The sequence below is a fragment of the Tamandua tetradactyla genome, chromosome 2, assembly GCF_023851605.1.
Source record: "Tamandua tetradactyla isolate mTamTet1 chromosome 2, mTamTet1.pri, whole genome shotgun sequence".
In the NCBI taxonomy this organism is placed as follows: domain Eukaryota; kingdom Metazoa; phylum Chordata; class Mammalia; order Pilosa; family Myrmecophagidae; genus Tamandua; species Tamandua tetradactyla.
The window spans coordinates 198,834,816-198,855,999 of record NC_135328.1 but is presented as its reverse complement, the minus strand read 5'-3'; the positions used below and the strand labels follow the sequence as shown (position 1 = coordinate 198,855,999).

The window sequence follows — 21,184 nt, the reverse complement described above, 5'->3', positions numbered from 1 at the left end:
ACCCTCAGTCAATTCACCTTTTGGTCATTAGGAGAGTACTCAGGATTCCCTGCTCTTTAGTAAAAGGGGCAGAAGTAGTAGAACAGTTGGCTCAGTATGGTACGGTGGTTTTCAAGATTTCTTACAAAGAACTCTAACATATAAAATGGGTAATATTAAGAACTCTGTTTAAAAAAGAGTGAGGTGGCAGGAAGGTTTTCTCACTGCTCCATCACCTAAGGTGCTAGGCACAGTATTATTCACACAAAGAATTATATTATATATGGAAGGAACAGTGGACTTCAAATCAGAAAACTTGGATTTAAGCCTCAGCTCTTTCTATTTATATCTACATACTCTTTGGCAAGTTACAACCTCTTAGTCTCAGTTTCCTCATCCGCAAAAAGGGGATAACTATATCTACCTCACCAAACTGTCACAAAGATTAAATGAGCTAAAAAAATGTAAATTGTTACAATGAAATTCTTCCTTATGTTACTCAAACACATCGATGAATTCGAAGAGTGTGGGATATCAAAATATCCAAAGTTTTAAACTTGGAGGAAATTTCAAATATAATTCCAGTCAGCAATTTGATAGCTCCTATTATTTAAGGGCTAAAAATTACAATAACTTCTGAAAACAGAAGTGTCATACTTATATAGGAGGAAACCAAAGCTCCTGGTACACAGTTCAATTTTATTCATTCAGATTATCAAGATCATTAACAACATTCATAACAGATGCCACATTTTGCAAACATTCAAGAAGCAGTCTTTGATTTTTTTCCCCTCACCAACAGAATTCTTCAAATGATGTCTTATGTGGAAGTGAAATGGTAAAACTGATTTTTTTAAATGTGAAGATGCTCTGTTGGAGCCCTTTATGTCTCCCACCGACGTCCTTCCCCACCCATGCAGAAAAGCAAGTATCATAGGATAATTTCTTAATGACCCAAGAGGAGCTTCCATTTTTCTGGGTGGCCAGGATACTGATCAAAAGTGTTGGCTGGCCTATATTTCCTAAAATATGGCAGCATGAATTGTCAATCTCACTGCACTGTGGGAAAATAATTCTGGAAGTGCAATCACGGAGCAATCCATGACTATGCAATTTTTAGCTTTGTGCTTTATCTATTTCATAATCACTTTTCCTACTAGACCTAGCAGTCTGACTAGAATACAATGCACATGAGGCCAAGGTCATGAACTTGAAGTACATGTGAGCCCTTATCTGTATCCCTTTTTGCTAGATGGAATTCTAGTCATCTTTCAAGGTCCAAAATGTAACCTCTTTTGTGAAGCCCCACCTGTGCTCCTACTCTTCACAGAAAGCCTTCCTTCCTCCCTTATATTTTTTCTGCATGTGATAGTGGAGAAAACTCAAACATAAACTGCTCAACAAACATTTACTGAGCTTCTACTGGATGCCAGGTACTATACAAGATAGACACTGGGGACCCAGGACAAACACATGATTTCAGTCTTCAAAGAACATTAATTTAGCATAAGGAACTTTGATAATTTTCAACATAATAGTGGTAGGAATAATATACGCATATAATGGGAATCTAAGGAGCTAACTTAGCCAATCTGAAGGAGGTGAGCCCCACCTTGGGCTTTGAAGGATGAGCTACAACTGGCCAGGTAAACAAGAAGGGTAGGGCAAGTGCTCTCCAGGGAGGGGAAATAGCAAAAGCACTGCATATGAGAAAGTATGGTCTGTTTCAGAACTACTCTTCATTCATTCTTTCCTTCCTCCCTGTCGTCCCTTTTCAATTTAAAAGAATCTTTTTGAAAGATTATAAAATGGAAGACGAGGAATTGTAGAACACAAGGCTGGGAAGGAAGGCATATCTTGAAGAGTCTTGAATGCCAGGCTAGAGAATTTACAGGGGAAAAAAATATTTAAGATTCGTACTCTTACTTTAAAACACTTTGTAAAACACAGGCTTAACTGAAAATTTTGAACAATTCAGAATTATAAAAGTGAAAATTGAGTTTTAGATCACTCTGGCAGGGGTTGATGAGAGAAAAGGAAGCCAGGAAGAGACTAAGGCAATAATAATTAAGGTAAAAGTCAACAAAGTTTGAATCAAGGGCAGAGGCAGAGAGAGGGAACAGAGTGGAAACATTTTTCTGAAGTCTGAGTTTAAATACTGACTTTGCCTCTTAGTGAAGGTCTCTCTCTTGGCAAGTCACCTTACCTTTCTGAACCTCCATTTCATCTGTAAAATGGGAATACCACCACCTACTCTAACAGGATTACTGAGAGGATTAAAGGAGATAATCCATGCCAAGATCCTATCAAAACCTGTCATAAAGGAGGCAGTCAGCAAATGTAAGTTCCCTTCCCACCCTCCCCCAATTCTCCTTTTATAAATTATGTGTTTCCAGATCAGTAATGCCATCCAGACCAAAATGAGAAAAAGAAGTGTAACAAATAAGGTGTCAGTGGCTGAAAGAGTTCAGAGTCAAGAGGCTACATTGGAGGGCACTCTTACACATGTTTCAGTTAGACACTGCTACCTATCACAACTTGCCAAACCCCAACCAAAACCATTCCTGCCAATCCTAAAGAACACCTAGGGCATTATATAAGATTCTACAAAGGTTCCATGCACTAGGGTAACTTTCTAGAAACCAAAAACCTCCAGATGGATCCCTGGGCCAGCCCTTCCAGAACATTAGAATGCAGAGGGGCCAGAGCTTCCAGAACATCAACTATTTCCATCCTCGTTTCCCATGTTATCGACAGCCCCTTCCAACATGAAAAAGTTGGAATGGGCATAACCCAAATACCTCTAAAGAGTGGGAGAAAGATCAAAGGTGATGATGGAGTTATACAGAGGTAGGTTTAACAAATGAGATGAGTGCTGAATCATTATACTGATATTTCTTTTAGCCTCCAGTACCTTAGAACATTGATAAATAAAAACCTAAAATTGTGGAATTGTAACCCATACCAAACTCTGAAATCTGTTCTACAACTAATTGTTGTGATGTACTTCAAAATTTATTGCTTTTATGTATATATGTTATTTAAAGAGAAGGAGAAATATGACAGAAAATAGAATGTAACAAATGAGTATGACTACTGAATCATTCTACTGATACTTCTGTAGGTCTCCAGTGTCTTGGAGCAGATAGGAAAAAAACCGAAAAATCATGGAACTGTAACCCATACCAAACTTTAAAATCTGTTCTATAACTACTTGTTAAAATGTGCTTGGAAATCTATTGCTTTTTTGTATATATGTTATATTTTACAATAAAAAAAAAGTTAAAAAAAAATATATTAGTTTCCCCTGGTAGATTTTGAGCCTCCGGAAGAGAGGAATCGTTTTTTATCATCACTGTATTCCTTTACCATCCAGCACATAAAATAATGTTCAGCGCATGCTTATTGGATGAATAAGGGCTCAGTTATATTATCCTTATACCAAAGCCAGATAAAGATGCCAGAAGAAAACCACAGACCGTTATCTCTTATGAATATAGATGCAAAAATCATCAGCAAAGTACTAGCAAACCAACTGCAACAGCACACTAAAAGAATTGTACACTACGATCAAGTGGGATTTATTCCTGGTATGCAAGGTGGGTTCAACATAAGAAAATCAATTAAGGTAATACACCACTTTAACAGAATGAAGGAAAAGAAATCCAAATGATCATCTCAATTGATGCAGAAAAGGCAGTTGACAAAGTCTAGCACCCCTTCTTGATAAAAGCACTTAGAACACTAGGTACAGAAGAAAACTTCCTCAACATGATAAAGGGCATCTATGAAAAGCCCACAGCTAACATCTACTTAATGGTGAAAGACTGAAAGCTTTTCCTCTAAGATGAGGAACAAGACAAGGATGCCCACTGTCACCACTGTTATTCAACACTGTACTGGAAGTTCTAGCCAGGGCAATTAAACAAGAAAAAGAAATAAAAGGCATCCAAATTGAAAGGAAGAAAAAAATTTCCATATTTGAAGATGATATGATTGATCCTTTATATAGAAAATCCTGAAAATTCCACAACAAAGCTCCTAGAACTAATAAATGAATTTGGCAGGATATAGGATCAACACCCCAAAATCAGTAGTGTTTTTATATACAAACAATGAACAATCAGAAAAAGAAATCAAGAAATCAACTAGAAGAATCAAATATCTAGGAATAAATCTAACTGAGGATGTAAAGGATTATTCAAGGAAAGCTATAAAACATGACTAAAAAAAAATTAAAGAAGACCTAAATAAATGGAAAGCCATTCTGTATTCATGGATTAGAAGACTAATATTGTTAAGATGTGAATCCTACCCAAGGCAATTTATAGATTCAAAGCAAACCAAATAAAAATTCCTACAACCTTCTTTGCAGAAATGGAAAAACCAATCATCAAATTTATACAGAAGCAGAAAGAGCCCTGAAGGAGCTAAAGCCATCCTGAAAAATAAGAATGAAGTTGGAAGATTCACACTTTTCAGTTTAAAATAACTACAAAGCCACAGTAATTAAAACAGCATGGTACTGGCACAAGGACAGCCATATAGACCAAAAGAATCAAATTGAGAGCTCAAAAATCAACACCCACATTCATAGCCAACTGATTTTTGATAAGGTGCAAAAGACCACTCAAGTAGGAAAGGATAGTCTGTTCAATAAATGGTGCCAGGAAAGCTGGATCTCCATTTGGAAAAAAAGAGGAGGACCCCTACCTGATACCATATAAAAAATCAACTCAAAAACGTATCAAGGACATAAATATAAGAGATCAAACTATCAAATTCCTAGAGGAAAATGGAGGGAAGCATCTTCAGGACTTTCGGTTAGGCAATAATAGTTTCTTAGACTTTAAATCCAACGCATAAGCAACAAAAGAAAAAACAGGTAAATAGGAACTCATTAAAATGTAAAACTTTTGTGCCTCAAAAGGACTTTATCATGAAAATAAAACAATCTACACAATGGGAGAAAATATTTGGAAACCACATATCCAATAAAGGCTTAATATCTAGCATATATAAAGAAATCCTTCAACTTAACAAAAAGATAAACAACCCAATTAAAAAATGGGCAAAAAACTTGAATAGGCCTCTCTCCAAGGAAGATACACAAATAGTCAGGAAGCACACGAAAAAATGATCAACATATTAGCTACCAGGGAAATGCATATCAAAACCACAATGAGATACCACTCCACACCCATTAGAATAGGTACTATTTAAAAAAACGGAAAATAATTGTTGAAGAGGACAGAAGAAATAGGAATACTCATTCATTGCTGGTGGCAATGTAAAATGATACAGTTGCTGTGCAAGATAGTTTGATGGTTCCTCAGAAATTTAAGTATAGAAATACCATGACTCAGTAATCCCACTACTAGGTATCTACCTGAAAGAATTGAAAGCAGGGACTCAACAGATATTTACACATCTCTGTTCATTGTGGCATTATTCAAAATTGCTAAAAGATATAGAAGCAACCCAAGGGTCTACCAACTGATGAATGGATAACTAAAATGTGGTATATATACACAATGGAATATTATTAACTGTAAAAAGGAATGAAGACCTAATACATGCAACAACATGGCTGAAACTTGGAGACATGTTGACTGAAATAAGCAAGACAGAAAAGGACAAATATTGCATGATCTCACTGATTTGAAACAATTAGAATAAGCAAACTCAGAGAGTCAGAATCTAAATGTAGGTAAGAACTGTGTCCAACCAGGGGACAGGGTGGGAATACGGAATGGGAAGTTAAGGCTTAAAATATATAGGGTTCCTATTTGGAATAATGGAAATGTTTTACTAATGGATAGTGGTGATGATAGCATGACACTGTGGGTGCGATTAACTACATGGACATATATATCTGAATGTGACTGATTAAAGGAGGGAAATGTTAGGTTGTATATATGGTAACAGAATAAAAATTTAGAAACAAAATCCATGGAACTACATTACACCAACAGTGAACTCTAAGTTAAACCATGAACTTTAGTTAGTAATACAATTATAAAAATGTGCTATCATCAATTATAACAAATATTCCATACTAATACATGGTATTGGTGATGGGGTGGTGTACGGGAATCCTGTATTTCATGCATGATTGTTCTGTAAACCCACAATTTCTCTCATAATAAAAAAGGAAAAGAGTCAGTTAGTCCCACAATGTGAGGAAGCCCTGTTTCCTTAAGCATAAGACGACCCTGCCTCCAGACTACCTCAAGATAGGAGGGCTCGGATCACAAGTGGGAGCGTGTGAGCGATGGTATCATCAACACTACCCGGTAAAAACACCTGAGAGAGAGTGTAATTCCTGCTGAGTGAGAATAAGAAGCATCATTAGCTAGATGTCCTTTGTCCTTTGGAAAAGGAAGCTGCGTATGATTGACTTTTACCTATTTGGCCTTCTCAAGATGACAGAAGCAGAAATGATGCCTTTAAAAAGCAGTGAGGCTTTCTGCAGTCTTCCCGTGTTTCCTTGTCACCCACACTGCTGTTTCACAGCTGTCAATGTTCCTTTGTGTAGAAAGGCACTGGTAGGGTTTCATTTTTTTGTGATGCCCCATCCAGGCTTCCCTAAGCCCTGGATCAACTGAGATGGCCTCCGCTAGGTGAAAGCTTAAGGATTTCAGACCCTATACATCATCTGGTCAGAGAGTACTGTCTCCTCAGACTCCTATTTTAAAGGCATGGCCTATTACTATCTGGAGGAATGCAGGCTTTCTTGATATTCCACTGTCTTCACTAAGGGCAGTGATGCAACAGAAGGGGTGAGTGTCTGAAATGATTCGCACCAAGATGGCTTTGCTAAGGAAGATCAGTAAAATGGCATTTTGACAGAGGTTCTTATGGGAGCTGGTGTGGCACCAGACAAATGCAGAGTTTATCCAAGCATCTGCCTTTTTCCACACCTTGGCTTCAAGAAAAGTCAGCTTGATTCAGAACAAAATCCAAACCACATGCATGTACCCCACCCAAGGCAATCTCATTCATTCTTGTCAATTAAAAAAAAAAAAACTTTTTTTTTGCAGTTGCTCTGGCTTTCCCTCGGCTCCAATCAGACTGGGATAACTCCCATCTTCATCCCAGGAGAAGAATGACTCCAGTTACAAAATTGTGTCTCTGTGTATTCATGTAGCTTGCAAAACTCCCAATACCCCAGAGAATGCAGAAGTAATTTGTATCCTGAACTTGGACTTAGGGCTTGAAGCATAATTAAATGTGTACCAGGGTGGACAAATCATCCAGAATTTCTCCGAATGCATGTTTGCTTTATTCCTCTTTGGAAAGAAAAGTGGGGAGGAGGTGTCGGGTAGATAAAGACTATTGGTACATTTGAGGCTTCAACAAAGTCAGGCTACATCGAACAGCTTGTGCAATTACAGGCGCATTCCTCGACCCAAGATACTGCTCTGTGAACCTCCCACTTTACACAGAGAATTCTGCTCTGTCATTCCATCTGCAGTTTCTGCTGCAGCCCTTCCTGCCACCCTTCCCACAGATTTCTTTTGAGGCAGGTGGAGGGGGAGGGGGTGGAGGTGAAAACCTAGAGAGTGATGGTAGATGAAAAAAGGGTTGAGGGGAATAATGTACAAAAAAGGAACTTCTCTTTAGGGAGGGGATTGAAATACATTTTCTCATTACCTAGGGAAGGCAGATGGGGAGAAATAGGAACATAGAGGAGAAGGAAACTAAATAAAGAGCACCAACGACCCCTGAGGGCAAAGCACAGGCTCTCTGCGGCACTCACTCAGACTGCCCAGCTGTCGGATGACATTTGCCAGGGTGATGTTGGTCACGCATTCCAGCTCGCTTCTAACGTTAGGCAACGTCTGACGGCACAGGTGCCTTGGCTCGATGTTTCTTGTTACTAACGGCATGGTGGACCTGCTTCAGGCAATGTTCTGAATGATGAAAAACAACCTAAAAGAAAAATAACAGGAAAGTATTACTCAACCACAAATTCCAGGCACACTAGGACTGTGTGAATCTTTTTTTTTTCTGGTCTTGTTCTGATCTAAAACAGCTTTAAAAAATCTTTCCTCTGCTGCTCCCCAACTTATCTTTTTTTCCTTTCTTCTCTCCTCCTCTCCCTCTCTGCTCCCTCCATTCCTCCTCTTCTCCATCTCTCTTCTCTCAGTTTTGAAGTAGAAGGCTTGCTGGATAAGTTTAGACATTCTGACCTAGTGACTGCTGGTTGAGGGACACAGGTAGAAAAAAAACTGAAAAACCTTAAAATGACTACTGCTCCAATCAATAAAAAACTCTAGATTCCAAAGGAAGCACGGTCAGAGAACAGCACATTCAGCAGGCAATGGATGATAGAGATCCTAACACCTTGGGGTGCCCATAATCAGGACAGATCTGATTTTAGGCCACCAATTATAAGGGTCAAAAAAGAGCTTCTGTCATCTGATAATCTCCACAATGAAATCAAGCTGCCAACAGCGATTGCACCCATATACATCAGGATATAATCTCTCTACTAAAGTTTAGTTTGTATATTGACAGAATGAAAGAATATCAAGGAAAATTTTACATGTTCAATATGTCAAACATGATGCCAAACAAAATGTGCTGTAATAGTCTCTGGTCCTTTCTCTTCTATGCAAAAGCTCCTCCTTCTCCCCTCCATCAGCTTCAATACACCTGGGTCAACAGGCTCTTGAGATGGCAGGAAATGTCTGGAGCAGATCCGGGAACCTTCCAGTTACTATTGCTTATCCTGTCAGATGAGCCCTTTTCCTTAGGAAATCCCCCAGCACTTCAGGTTATGCTGAGTTATTGTTTTAGATTTAGATTACTGAATTCCTAGCTTTACAAAGATAGGAAGAGGTTTTATTTTCAACAAAATGTATATGATTACAGCCAAGGCACACTGGGCTGCTCCTGTTTCCATATCTAGTGAAAACTAAAGAAATTTAAAATGGCCTAATGATTTTGTACTAGGAAAAATGGTAAATTTGCTTCAAATGAAAAGGTAAAGCATAAAGGTAACATACCCAAGTCCCCAATACTGCAAAATTCCTCTTCGAAAGGCAAAACAGAGGTTTACTTACATCAAATCTTAAAACACCAGCTCATCGCCAAAAAAGTTGGTTGTGAATACAAAATGCTTACACCAAGTTAAACATCATAAATCTTAAAAGCGAAGTAACATATTGTCTGACCAAGAGTCTGAAAAAAAAAGCCCTTCAGGCTCAAAGGGAGAGCAGAACCCTTCGGAACAGACTGCTTCTTGTTATGGACATTCTGATCTGCTAAGAGTAAAAATAAAACAGGAAGCCAGCAGCTTGGGGAACAAAATTTCCTGTCACCAACAGCAACAGCCTAAGAACTAAGAGAATCAGCTGTTTGCTCATAACTTTGAACCTCCCTTTAATAGTCACTGTGTGGCAGCTGTGCCTATCTTTGGGGTGCAGAGGTGTTTCCTGAATACTTGTCTACTGTCTAAGGAAATAATTTCCATTCCGTTCCTCAGCTAAGTTCCCCTTTCATTCAATAGGCTTTCTAATCCAAATTCTGGGCTTTCCTATCCAGTTTAAAACCTCCTCTCTATCACTTAATGAAAAGGGTATCAGGCACTAAAATGCAATCTTTAGGAATACACGGCGAAAAGACAGTTTAGAACAGGAAAGGAGATAACCATTCTCTGGATGTCCCATAGATTCCCCGTTTCAGGCTTTCTGAAAGACCCAGAGTTAGAGATGACTAGGAACAGCCACTGCAGACCCTATTAGCAATCACCTGAATAGTTAGTTGTTCCAGCTTCTCAGAGTAGCTAAAGAAACTGGATCACCTTGCAATCCTGGTTTGAATATGGCCTTTGACGGCATTCCAGACTCTCCCTCTGGACAATGGAAAATGGATTCCAGATGGTTTGGTAAATGCCAGGTTGGGGGTGAGGGTGGGTTGTGGTGGTAGAAGAACAATTTCTAACATTTTGGTACTTTAGCATTTATGCTTTCACATGTGGCTTACATAAGCAGACACAAATGGAGTTAACTTTATGTCATCTGGATGGGGTTTATCTGTTACCAAACTTTCAATACCAAGATGGCTTCCTCTTGCCAGAAAAGCCAGCTCCTATAGTCAGAAAGTACTCGAGAAATGATAATATGTCAATATCAAAACAAAACAATTAGAAAAGTAAATCTGCTATATAAAAGCCATTTACTTTGTTTCAAAGCCACCAGAGTCAAGATTTCCTGTTATATGGAATTACCTGTATCACTACTCATTTTTCTTTTGGATAACCAAGGGTTGGTTGTATTTTGCAAAAGTATAGAATTATGCATAATCTGAACAACAGTAACTTGACCAAGAAAAATAAAAACCTATATTCTGTTGTTCTAGAGAGGTGAAAATACACTTAGAACTGGGGCAAAGATTTTCAGGCTTTCAATTCACCTTCAAGTTGTGGAAAATGTATGAGCTTTGGAGTTGAGATGTACTTGGGCTTGAACCCTGACTCTAACACCTTGCTAGCTGTGTGATCTCAGGCAATTTTCCTTGAAACATTAAATAATACAACATACACAAAATGCCCATACAAGGCTTAAAAAAGGGGGGAGTTAGTTGTACTTCACAGACCCTTGGTAAATCTTCCTGTAGAATCAATTTTATTCATTGATGAATATTTTAAAACACTTTTAACCAAGGACACATAGAGTAGAATGAAATATTCACATAAAAAAATTAAAGCTGAAACTCTAGACTTCAATGAAATTTGGTGGTTTTTTTTTTTTTTGAGGTTGCTTGCAGTTTGCTCCCGGACCTCTGAAGAACATACACTCTCTCTCACCTCAAGTCATTCACAACTGGGTTCCTTCCTTATCTGAACCACAGAACAAAAAATTATTAGAGTGACTATTTTCTCAATTCTCCCCCATACTGTACACAACCGGCACCATTCTAGTTGCATAAGAGAAAGTTCATTCATTACATACAATGGATGTCTAAGGACATTAGGGCTTTTCATGGAATTCCAGTTGAGAATGGCTCCTCTACCATCAGTATCAATTTAGAGGAAAATTTATAGAGTACTGAGTTTGGGGAACCACTGAATATAGCAAGGAAGTAATATGGACAAATTTGCATTCCAGACAGATAATACTAACAAAAGCACATTTGTAATATTTGGGCAGAAGACTGGAGGTAAGACCACCAACTGGGAAGCTCTTCATAATCTAAGTAGGCATTAAAAATGGAGAGGCCCCCCAAATTAGCAAATACGAACTGAGAAACTAGAGACCGAGTAGGCTGGACTGATCCAGCCCGTTAGTCCTATTTGCTGCTCACTCCTTATAATTTTGCACATACTCCAAATGTGATAAAATGTATGTTTCTTTATAAAAAATGGCCTGAAAAGAGCTAACTGCTAGTGCCAGTGACAGAAATAAAGAGAAAGTGAAGAAAACTTAGAAATAGTGTTCTGAGGTAGAAAAAGAAATTCTGGATACATGAAAGAGTAGAATGCCCTGTCTTTATAGAATCAATAAAGGTCTTTTTTCAGTCATACTCTAATTAGGGAAATTATATGCTATCGCAGAATTTGCTAATTTGGGGATTTGAAAGGATCTTACACCTTGAGGGATTTACATAGGAGAAGATTTAAATAAGAACTGCCAAGAAGGGTGGGCCATGGTGGCTCAGCAGGCAAGAATGCTTGCCTGCCATGCCAGAGGACCTGGGTTTGATTCCCGCTGCCTGCCCATGTTTAAAAAAAAAAAAGAACTGCTAAGGAGATAAGAGTTACAAGGAAGCAGATTTCAATTTAGTTAATTCCTTTGAGTTATTTTACATTGTGTTCTCTTTAGATTATGGGTTCTCTAGTCCCATCCTCTGGATGACCAGCTATCAGGGATGTTGGGGAAGAAATTCCTAGACTCTAAGAAAGTATTGGTAGGTCAGATTTGGATGACCTCTCTAATGTCTTTTACAACAAAGAGAGCATTCTCACTGCAGACTTCACTTTTTCATCTGCAAAATAAAGGAACTAACCTAGATAATCTTTAAGAAGCTTCCCAGCTCTAAAATTTCCACATTTGCTTCCACCTAAGCAACCATAACCTCTGCACTTGGGCACCATCCACCTGCATTTTGAACAGTCTAGGGACTGTAAAGAGCGGTGGATCATGACCATAAATCAAGCTCCTTTTCCAGGCCTAGATTACCTGAACCTGTGTGGTCCAGAATGGTCTGAGCGATGTTCCAAACAGGACCCCAAGGTTAGGTTGGGAGCCTGGGAGGCTCACGAACTGATCTGGGAGTTGGCTACTATGCTGGTTTAAAACTGTTACGTACCCCAGAAAAGCCATGCTCTTTTAATCCAATCTTGTGGGGGCAGACTTATTGTTGGGTGGGATCTTTTGACTAGGTTGCTTCCATGGAGATGTGACCCTACTCATGCAAGGCAGGCCTTATTCCGCTTACTGGAATCCTTTAAAGGCAGACCCTTGGAGAAAGTAAACACCCCAGAAGAAGTCAGAAGGACCCACAGGACCTGAGAAAGCTATTCTGAAACCAAACCAGGAGAAGAAGGGCCAGCAGACGTCATCATGTACCTTCCCATGTGACAGAGAAACCGGATACAATTGGCCTTTCTTCAGTGACGGTACCCTCTTGTTGATACTTTAATTTGGACATTTTCATGGCCTTAGAATTGTAACTTCATGAATCCCCTTTGTAAAAGCTAATCCATTTCCCGCAGCTTTAGCAAACCAAAACAGCCACCCAAAAAAGTATGAAGGTCCAGTTCCAGCCATCTAGGTTAGACCCAGCAGCAATTCCTTCCTTTAACCCTAGTTATTTTCTTTTTTTAACTTTTTTTATTAATTAAAAAAATTAACAAACAAAACATTAAGATATCATTCCATTCTACATATACAATCAGTAATTCTTAATATCATCACATAGTTGCATATTCATCATTTCTTAGAACATTTGCATCGATTTAGAAAAAGAAGTAAAAAGACGACAGAAAAAAAAAATAAAACGATAATAGAGAAAAAAAAAAGATTGCACATACCATACCCCTTACCCCTCGCTTTCATTTACCACTAGCATTTCAAACTAAATTTATTTTAACATTTGTTCCCCCTTATTGTTTATTTTTATTCCATATGTTCTATTCTTCTGTTGATATAGTAGTTAAAAGGAGCATCAGACACAAGGTTTTCACATTCACAGAGTCTCATTGTGAAAGCTATATCATTGTTCAATCATCATCAAGAAACATGGCTACTGGAACACAGTTCTACATTTTCAGGCTGTTCCCTCCAGCCTCTCCACTACATCTTGAACAACAAGGTGATATCTACTTAATGCATAAGAATAACTTCCAGGATAACCTCTCGACTCTGTCTGGAATCTCTCAGCCATTGACACTTAGTCTCATTTCACTCTTCCCCCTTTGGTCGAGAAGGTTCTCTCAATCCCTTGATGTTAATTCTCAGCTCATTCTAGGGTTTTTCTCAGTCCCTTGATGCTGAGTCTCAGCTCATTCCAGGATCTTTGTCCCATGTTGCCAGGAAGGTCCACACCCCTGGGAGTCATGTCCCACACAGAGAGGGGAAGGGTGGTGAGACTGCTCGTCATGTTGGCTGGAGAGAGAGGCCACATCTGAGCAACAAAAGAGGCTCTCTTGGGGGTGACTCTCAGGCCTAAATTTTAAGTAGACTTGACCTATCCTTTGTGGGATTAAGTTTCATATGAACAAACCCCAAGACTGTTTGTTTTCAACCTAAGGGACTTCAGAACAAGTCTAAGAACAAACAGAGGATCTTAAGGCATCCCTTCCTAGCCATGGCCTAGCAGTATACTGACCAGTCTGGACCATCAGTACCATGACAGGATTTGTGCTTTGAATTGGATATTGAATGATTTCAGTTCCCCTTGAATACGGAGATTCTACAAATCTGTAGAAATTTAAAGATTATCATGGAATATTTACATGTCACACCATGGAGTCACTAGGTAAATTACTGTACCAGAGCTCAAGGCCTTTGTTCAGTGCAAAGTCAAAACTCTGACCCCAAAAGCCTGGGAAGGGGGTGGAAGAAGGTATTAAGGGGAGGCTGTGTGTGAGAGGAAAGGAGGAGGCACTCATCTGTTCTCCACATTCTGAATTCCTGTTTATCACCAGGAGAGAAGATAGGGACTGCTCATTTCTGCAATGCTGTTTATTACTAGCTGTTTACTAAAAATAAATAGGTAAACAATGCTTCATTTAGAGCCAAGGTCATTGATAATACCCGTAGATTTCTATGTTCACATCCAAAAACCAAGTATATCTGAGCTATAGCAGTAATCATTACAACTGAAATGCTTCTAAAGGTAGTTCTTTGAAATATACCCCCAAAATGCTGATCAGCAGTAGCAGGAGATGAGAACATGTGGGGACGCTGTATGTGTGGCAATGAGGACTTCTGCTTTCACTTCAGCATTTCCCACTGTTCTATAGTTAACAACCCTTTGGCTGGGGGCATATGAGAGGAGGTTTACTTTGCAGATCAGTTTCTTCTTTCAAGATATCATTTCTTCATATTAAAGAATATGTATTCTATAGGCGTTAAAGAATTTCAATTAAAAAGTCAAATAATCATTTGACTTCAAAATGATAGAAGACACACAGGCTTATTATAATCTAAGTCTGTCTACTAAACTGTTTAAAGAAGTATGAATTTATTGTTGTATATAGCACTCTTCACTGCCATGCAGCAACCACATGGAGGAATGCTTCATTAGAGGCTTAAGCACCCACCCACTTCCTGTTGAAATACAGGGTGGGGTTGAACCTATAAATATAACCAGACTCTCTAACACAAGGAATTACTGACAAATCAGTTTAGGTAACTAGAATAATGTCCAAAAGTGCTGGCAAGACAGAATGGAACTCCTGGGGTGGAAAGAGAGAGAGTATCTGATTGGGAGAATCAAGAAAAAGAGATTACTTTTGTTCTAAAACCAGGTAAATTTTCCAATTTCATAAAGGACACCAACTCTAGACCTACGTTCAATAAATTAATGTTTTTTCCCATCTTCATTTTGCTTTGGGGCAGTAGCTCAGCAAACTGGTCTTCTAAACTCCAGTATCTTACATAAGTGAATCTCCTTGTTGTTGGAAAGGCACATGGAAGTATTAAGTGTTCAAGGAGCATGATATATACCACCTATGCTCTAGTGTTCAGAAAATAGATTGATAAACAAATAGACAGATGGACAGACAGAAAGGCAGAATGATACAACAAATGAAGCAAACTGTTAAAAATTGGTGGACCTGGGTATCTGGGGGGATAGGGTAGGTTGGAGCTCTCTGTATGGGGTCTGTATTATTTTTGTAAGTGTCTTATACATTTGAAAGTATTTAAAAATTCAAAGTTTTAAATTAAAAACAAAACAAAATTCCAGGATCTTACTCCTTGAGCACATTGTTTATCTATCAAGGACCATTTACATCTGGTAATTCCATAACTTTCTATTATCTTTTGAGGCAATACCACTTTTTATTCTTACTTTTATTACTTTTCAGTCTCTAATCAAAGCTTTGCTCTTAAAGCTGAAATTAGAGAATCATTTTTACCTTCAAAATTGGTTTCTTCTAATATAAACTTTTCCATAGAAAATGCCTCTTCAATGACCAAAATCAGGCATTTTTAAAAAAATAGGACCCGTTCGCTTGTCCAACAGAAAATACATTTAAATTGTGAGTTGGAAACTTGGATTCCAGTTCTTAGTCTAATCATGATTGGCAAATGGGGAAAAAATTAAATTTAACACTATAGTTCAGCTGTGAGCTACACTACAAAAGTGCTCGATCCTACTCTTGAGATGCTATATGAAACTAAGATTTTACTGGCAAAATACTCTGAGTTCCTAAGCAGAGACTTATTCACATAAAGCATTGCCCATATTTCCATCTTGGTCCAAGTGCTCTATTACGGAGCCACTTAAATCACACAGGTTCTATACAGTGTTGTCGTTAATGACTTTGTCATGGACACAAGTTCACTTTACTTCCCCAATGTAATGCCAATTTCTATTAATACTCAAATCAAAATAGTATGATGTGAACTATTTCAAAGTACCCATCTAAATGAGCTTACTTTTACTCTGAGTATTTCTAGTTTGCTAGCTGCCAGAATGCAACACACCAGCCATGGACTGGCTTTCAATAAAAGGGTAGTTATTTAGTTACAAATGTATAGTTCTTCAGAGGAAAGGCAGCTAACTTTCAACTGAGGTTCATTCTTACATGGAAAGGCACAGGGAGATCTCTGCTGGCCTTCTCTCCAGGCCTCTGAGTTCCAACAACTTTCCCCACAGTGATTCCTTTCTGCATCCTCAAAGGCCTGGGCTGAGCTGGAGTGCTGAGATAAGGTATGCTGAGCTGCTTGGGCTGTGCTAAGTTGAGCTCTATCATTCAAGCACCAGCCAATTAAATCAAACATCATTCATTGTAGCAGGCATGCTCCTCGCCGACTGTAGATGATCAACAACAGATGAGCTTCACATGCTACTGGCTCATGTCCACAGCAATAGAACTAGACACCTTCACCTGGCAGAGTTGACACCTGAACCTAACTACCACAGGGTGGATACATATACATTTAGAATAAATATACTCATAAATGGAGAAATCTTACCCCTAACACATTTGTGGGTACTCAGGAACCAGATCTCTTTCAGTCATAATCATCAATTAAGCATTAAATTCACATAAGAGTTTAACCTGAAAAATAACCACCAAGCTGCTCTGAAAAGCAAACACCTACACACAAACTAACCCCTCTAAATGGTATCAAACTTCAACAAATCAGTTCACAAGATTACTAGAAATATGTCAATAAAGTACTCTTCATTTTCAAATACTTCCTATTTTATTTATAGCCAGTGACAGAAAACAGTGATCTCCAGTTGGTAGTGCCTCAAATTTTGAGATAAGAGGAGAGATGTGAAGGGTATCCCCTCTCAAGTACCTGGGTCTGATTCACTATCCCTGGGAGGAAGCCAAACATGGGCATGCATTCTAGACTCCCAGAGAAAAGGACAGCCAATATGGGAGTACCCAGCTAATTTTTATGGAAGAGTGGTTAATTTCATGTTGCTATCCTACTCAGGGATAAAAGAGATAAGGCGAGGCTATACCCTCTCTATTCTGGCTCTTGCAAGTAGAGTTGCTCCCTATAGACAAGGCACTGTGGTTTAGATACATTGAAAATGAGGGAGAAAGGAGATAATAAGAACTGAGACTTCCCATTAGGCACTGAGTAAGTCTTATTTCATCTGGCCAGCTGTCTAACCATTCATTTTAATCTCTAAATGCCTTCACTTCATATTTCAAACTTCTCTCTGCAGTAACTGCTTCCTTTTTGCAATGGAAAGGCCAAATAAGAAATCTTCTTTAAACAACTGAAAACGGCTAGGGAAAAGAAAGTTGCAGAGCATCCAAAAAAAAAAAAGAAAGAAAGAAAGAAAGAAATTCAGCAAAATGTTTTGCTGACAGCTCAGGGCAATATACAAACACACCATGGGCTCATGGAGCAGGCACCAGTACTGATGTGACCATTAATACACCAAATAAAGTGAGAAGAGAGACCTAGCAATCACAACTACATCTGAGCAACAAGGAGTAGAATTAGGAAGCACACTGCCATGCAATTCGACATCAACTATTCTATTTGGTCAGCTGTAACAAGAATTCATTTCTGAAAAAGTGTCACACACTCATCTGTCACTAACAGACAAACCAGCAGCAACTGACTAAGAGTCAGCAGCAAAGGGCAGCTGTACATCTACTTTCTCTCACAAGGTTCATTCACCACTCAAGACATAGATAGGATTTATAAGGAACAGTCCTTGAGTAGAGGAGAAAATCAGTACCTCTTCCTTTCTTTCTACCCCCAGTTTACTAAGCACTTAACAAAGCCTTCAAAATCTAACAGGCAGTGGGGTAGAATAGCAACAGCAGGGATTTTTAAGAGACAGAGGTGCAGACTTCAACTGAGCACTGTCACTTAGATTTGGAATCTTGTCAAGAAGTCTAATCTATCAATCTGTTTCCTCCCCTGTTAAATTAGTATAACGATCCCTAGTTTTTAAGGTTGTTATGAAGAAAAATGAAATGTATGCATAAAATGCTTAGCACGGTGTCCAGCACAGAAGAAATCATTAAAATAGTAGTAGTAATTGTAGAAGTAGTAGTAATAGTAGTAGTTGTGATAGTTAACATTTATCTGACACTTAACTATGTGCAAGGGCACTATTCTAAATACTTCATATCTAGTTCTTTTAACCATTACACAATACTGCATCTCAACACTTCAAGTTGTATTAATGATTAACTACTAATTATAGTACCCTCAGTCAACTAATGAATATTTAACAAGTAGACAATAGAAGACACAAAGTATAAAATACCATACTTGACTTGATGAGTTTATAATTTAATTAAGACTGATAAAACTACAGTTAAATAACAATATAACAAATTTTAAAAAACTGCAGTATGACATAGAAGAGCTATCAAAAGACAGAATATGATTATCAAATGAATGGTATAATCAATGACGACAACAGAAAAGACGAAGAGATCACCATGAACTGAAGGAACTGAACACACTTTCTGGAAAAGAAATCTGAACTGGACAGCATGTAGATATAAAGAATAAAGAAGAGAAGGTTTTCCAGGTAAGGATAATATGATAAACAGAAGTTCTGAACTCTATCACTGTGAAATTAATGGAAAACTCCCAATTCCAACAGGCTTCTACCGTATTTTATCAAACCTAAGATACCATTGATTGTAAAATGCATCACAATGCAAGAGATGTTAAAATGTGGAAAAATGTACTTCTCAGAATCTATAATATATATTTCATTTTCTATAACATGAAAAGGTTGGACAAGATGATCTGTACACATTCTTTCCAACTCTAAAATGCTGCAATTCTATAACTTCGGCTTATTAAAGAATATTCAAATTTTACCAAACCATCAACCACCGTGGTAGAACAAAGATAATAAAAATAAGACAGAGGAAAACCATATCCACCTATTTACCAGGCTAAAATACAGACCTCCTTATTAGTATGCTTACATTTTCCTTTATATACTTTAACAGCTTTTTTAATATCCTTGCCTGCTAATTCCGTCATCTCTGCAATTTCTGAGTCTGTTTTTATTGACTGATTTTTCTTCTAGATATGAGTCACATTTTCTTACTTCTTGGCATGCCTGGTAACTTTTATTTATTTATTTATTTATTAATTTAAAAAAATTAACAAAATAAAACATTAACATATATAATCAGTAATTCACAATATCGTCACTTAGTTGCATAGTCATCATTTCTTAGAACATTTGCATCAATTCAGAAAAAGAAATAGAGACAATAGAAAAAGAAATCAAACGAAAACAGAATAAAAAAAGATTATACATACCATACCCCTTACCCCTCGCTTTCATTGATCACTAGCATTTCAAACTAAATTTATTTTAACATTTGTTCCCACTATTATTTATTTTTATTTCATATGTTATACTTATTTGTTGACAAGGTAGATATAAGGGGCATCAGACAAGGTTTTCACAATCACACAGTCACACTGTGAAAGCTATATCATTATTCAATCATCCTCAAGAAACATGGCTACTGGAACACAACTCTACATTTTCAGGCAGTTCCCTCCACCCTCTCCATTACATCTTGAATAACAAGGTGATATCTACTTAATGTGTAAGAATAACCTCCAGGATAAGCTCTCGACTCTGTCTGGAATCTCTCAGCCATTGACACTTTGTCTCATTTTACTCTTCCCCCTTTTAGTTGAGAAGGTCTTCTCAATTCCTTGATGCTGAGTTTCAGCTCATTCTAGGGTTTTTCTCAATCCCTTGATGCTGAATCTCAACTCATTCTAGGATTTCTGTCTCACGTTGCCAGGAAGGTCCACACCTGTGGGAGTCATGTCCTACACAGACGGGGAGGATGGTGAGACTGCTTGTTTGTTGGCTGGAGAGAGACATGCCCAGTAACTTTTGATTGGACGCTGGATATTGTAAATTTTACATTGTTGAGTGTCTGGCTATTGTCTTCAAGAGTGTTTAGTAGGCAGCTAAATTTTGTGATTCAGTTTGGTACCTCTGAAACTTGTTTTGAAGCTGTGTTAGGACAGGTCTAGAGGGGCCTTTACTCTAAAATGTAGCCCTTCTGGAATCTCTACAAAGATTCCTTCTGGAATGTCTACAAAGATCAATACGGGCTCTCTACTCTGGATGATAGGAATTCAAACAACTTCCTGCTCCAGGAGCCAGTTAGCTTGTAGTTTCCCAGTCACTCCCCAACCTCTGGAGTTTGACCCTAGACATGTGTGTGTGTTCAGAAAAGACTCAAAAGGACCCTATACAGATTTCTAGAGAAATTTTCTATTTACCTCCCTCCTCTCCTAAACTCTCACAGCTTCCAGCCACTTCAGCCTCCCTTGAACTACAATCTCTCTTCAACTCAGCAAAACATGGAGTTCTGCGCCAAGGCCCAGGATATGCATCGAGGCAGAAAGCCAGGGTAATCACAGGGCTTACCCCCTCTATTTCCCTTCTTCCAGGGATCATAGTCCTGTGCTGCCTGTTTAAGTGAGGATTGATTTCCACTCTAGTTTTGCGAGGCCCACAAATCACAGAAGTATTATAAAATATTTAAAAATTAGATTAATTTCAATTTATTTTCAATAAGTTTATGCCATGGGGTACTTTTAGAAGTAGGTGCCCTAAAGTCAAATAAACAAGAAGGAACTATACATTCACATTGATAGGATCACCATAAGTATATAACGTTCTTGAGTAACATTTATTTTTTGAATGGTCATAATTGCAAACAATGACAGAAAATCTCCTTTTTTTTTAAGCACACTCATACGGGTACTTGCTATAATAACAAACCAATACTGCTTGACCTAGTGAACCCAGAGGCAGCAAAGGGAAGCAAAGATTCTCTGAGGCACTAGCTATGTGGTCTTGGGTTGTAATCTTTCTAAACCTCATCTGTAAAATGGGGGAAACAAAACCTCTTAGAATGGTTCTGAGAAAAAAATGAGATAACATATGTAAGCCTCCTAAAAGAGTGTCTAGTACCCAGCAGGTACTCAGTAACTGATAGCTCTCATTATTACTAATTCAAAAGAAAGGTGAGTTTGTT

The 21,184-nt window shown here is 38.2% G+C and overlaps 1 protein-coding gene across 3 annotated transcripts in view; it reads right to left on the bottom strand.

Annotated features, from left to right (window-relative positions):
• The window catches only part of WASF2 (WASP family member 2), a 100,712-nt gene that overhangs the window by 18,742 nt on the left and 60,786 nt on the right, over positions 1 to 21,184 (bottom strand). For all 3 annotated transcript variants that reach the window (XM_077150661.1, XM_077150660.1, XM_077150662.1), the window contains one exon: positions 7,742 to 7,914. In XM_077150661.1, coding sequence (XP_077006776.1) covers positions 7,742 to 7,871 — 130 coding nt within the window. In that variant the 5' untranslated portion in view covers positions 7,872 to 7,914. The remainder of the gene's footprint in view (positions 1 to 7,741; positions 7,915 to 21,184) is intronic.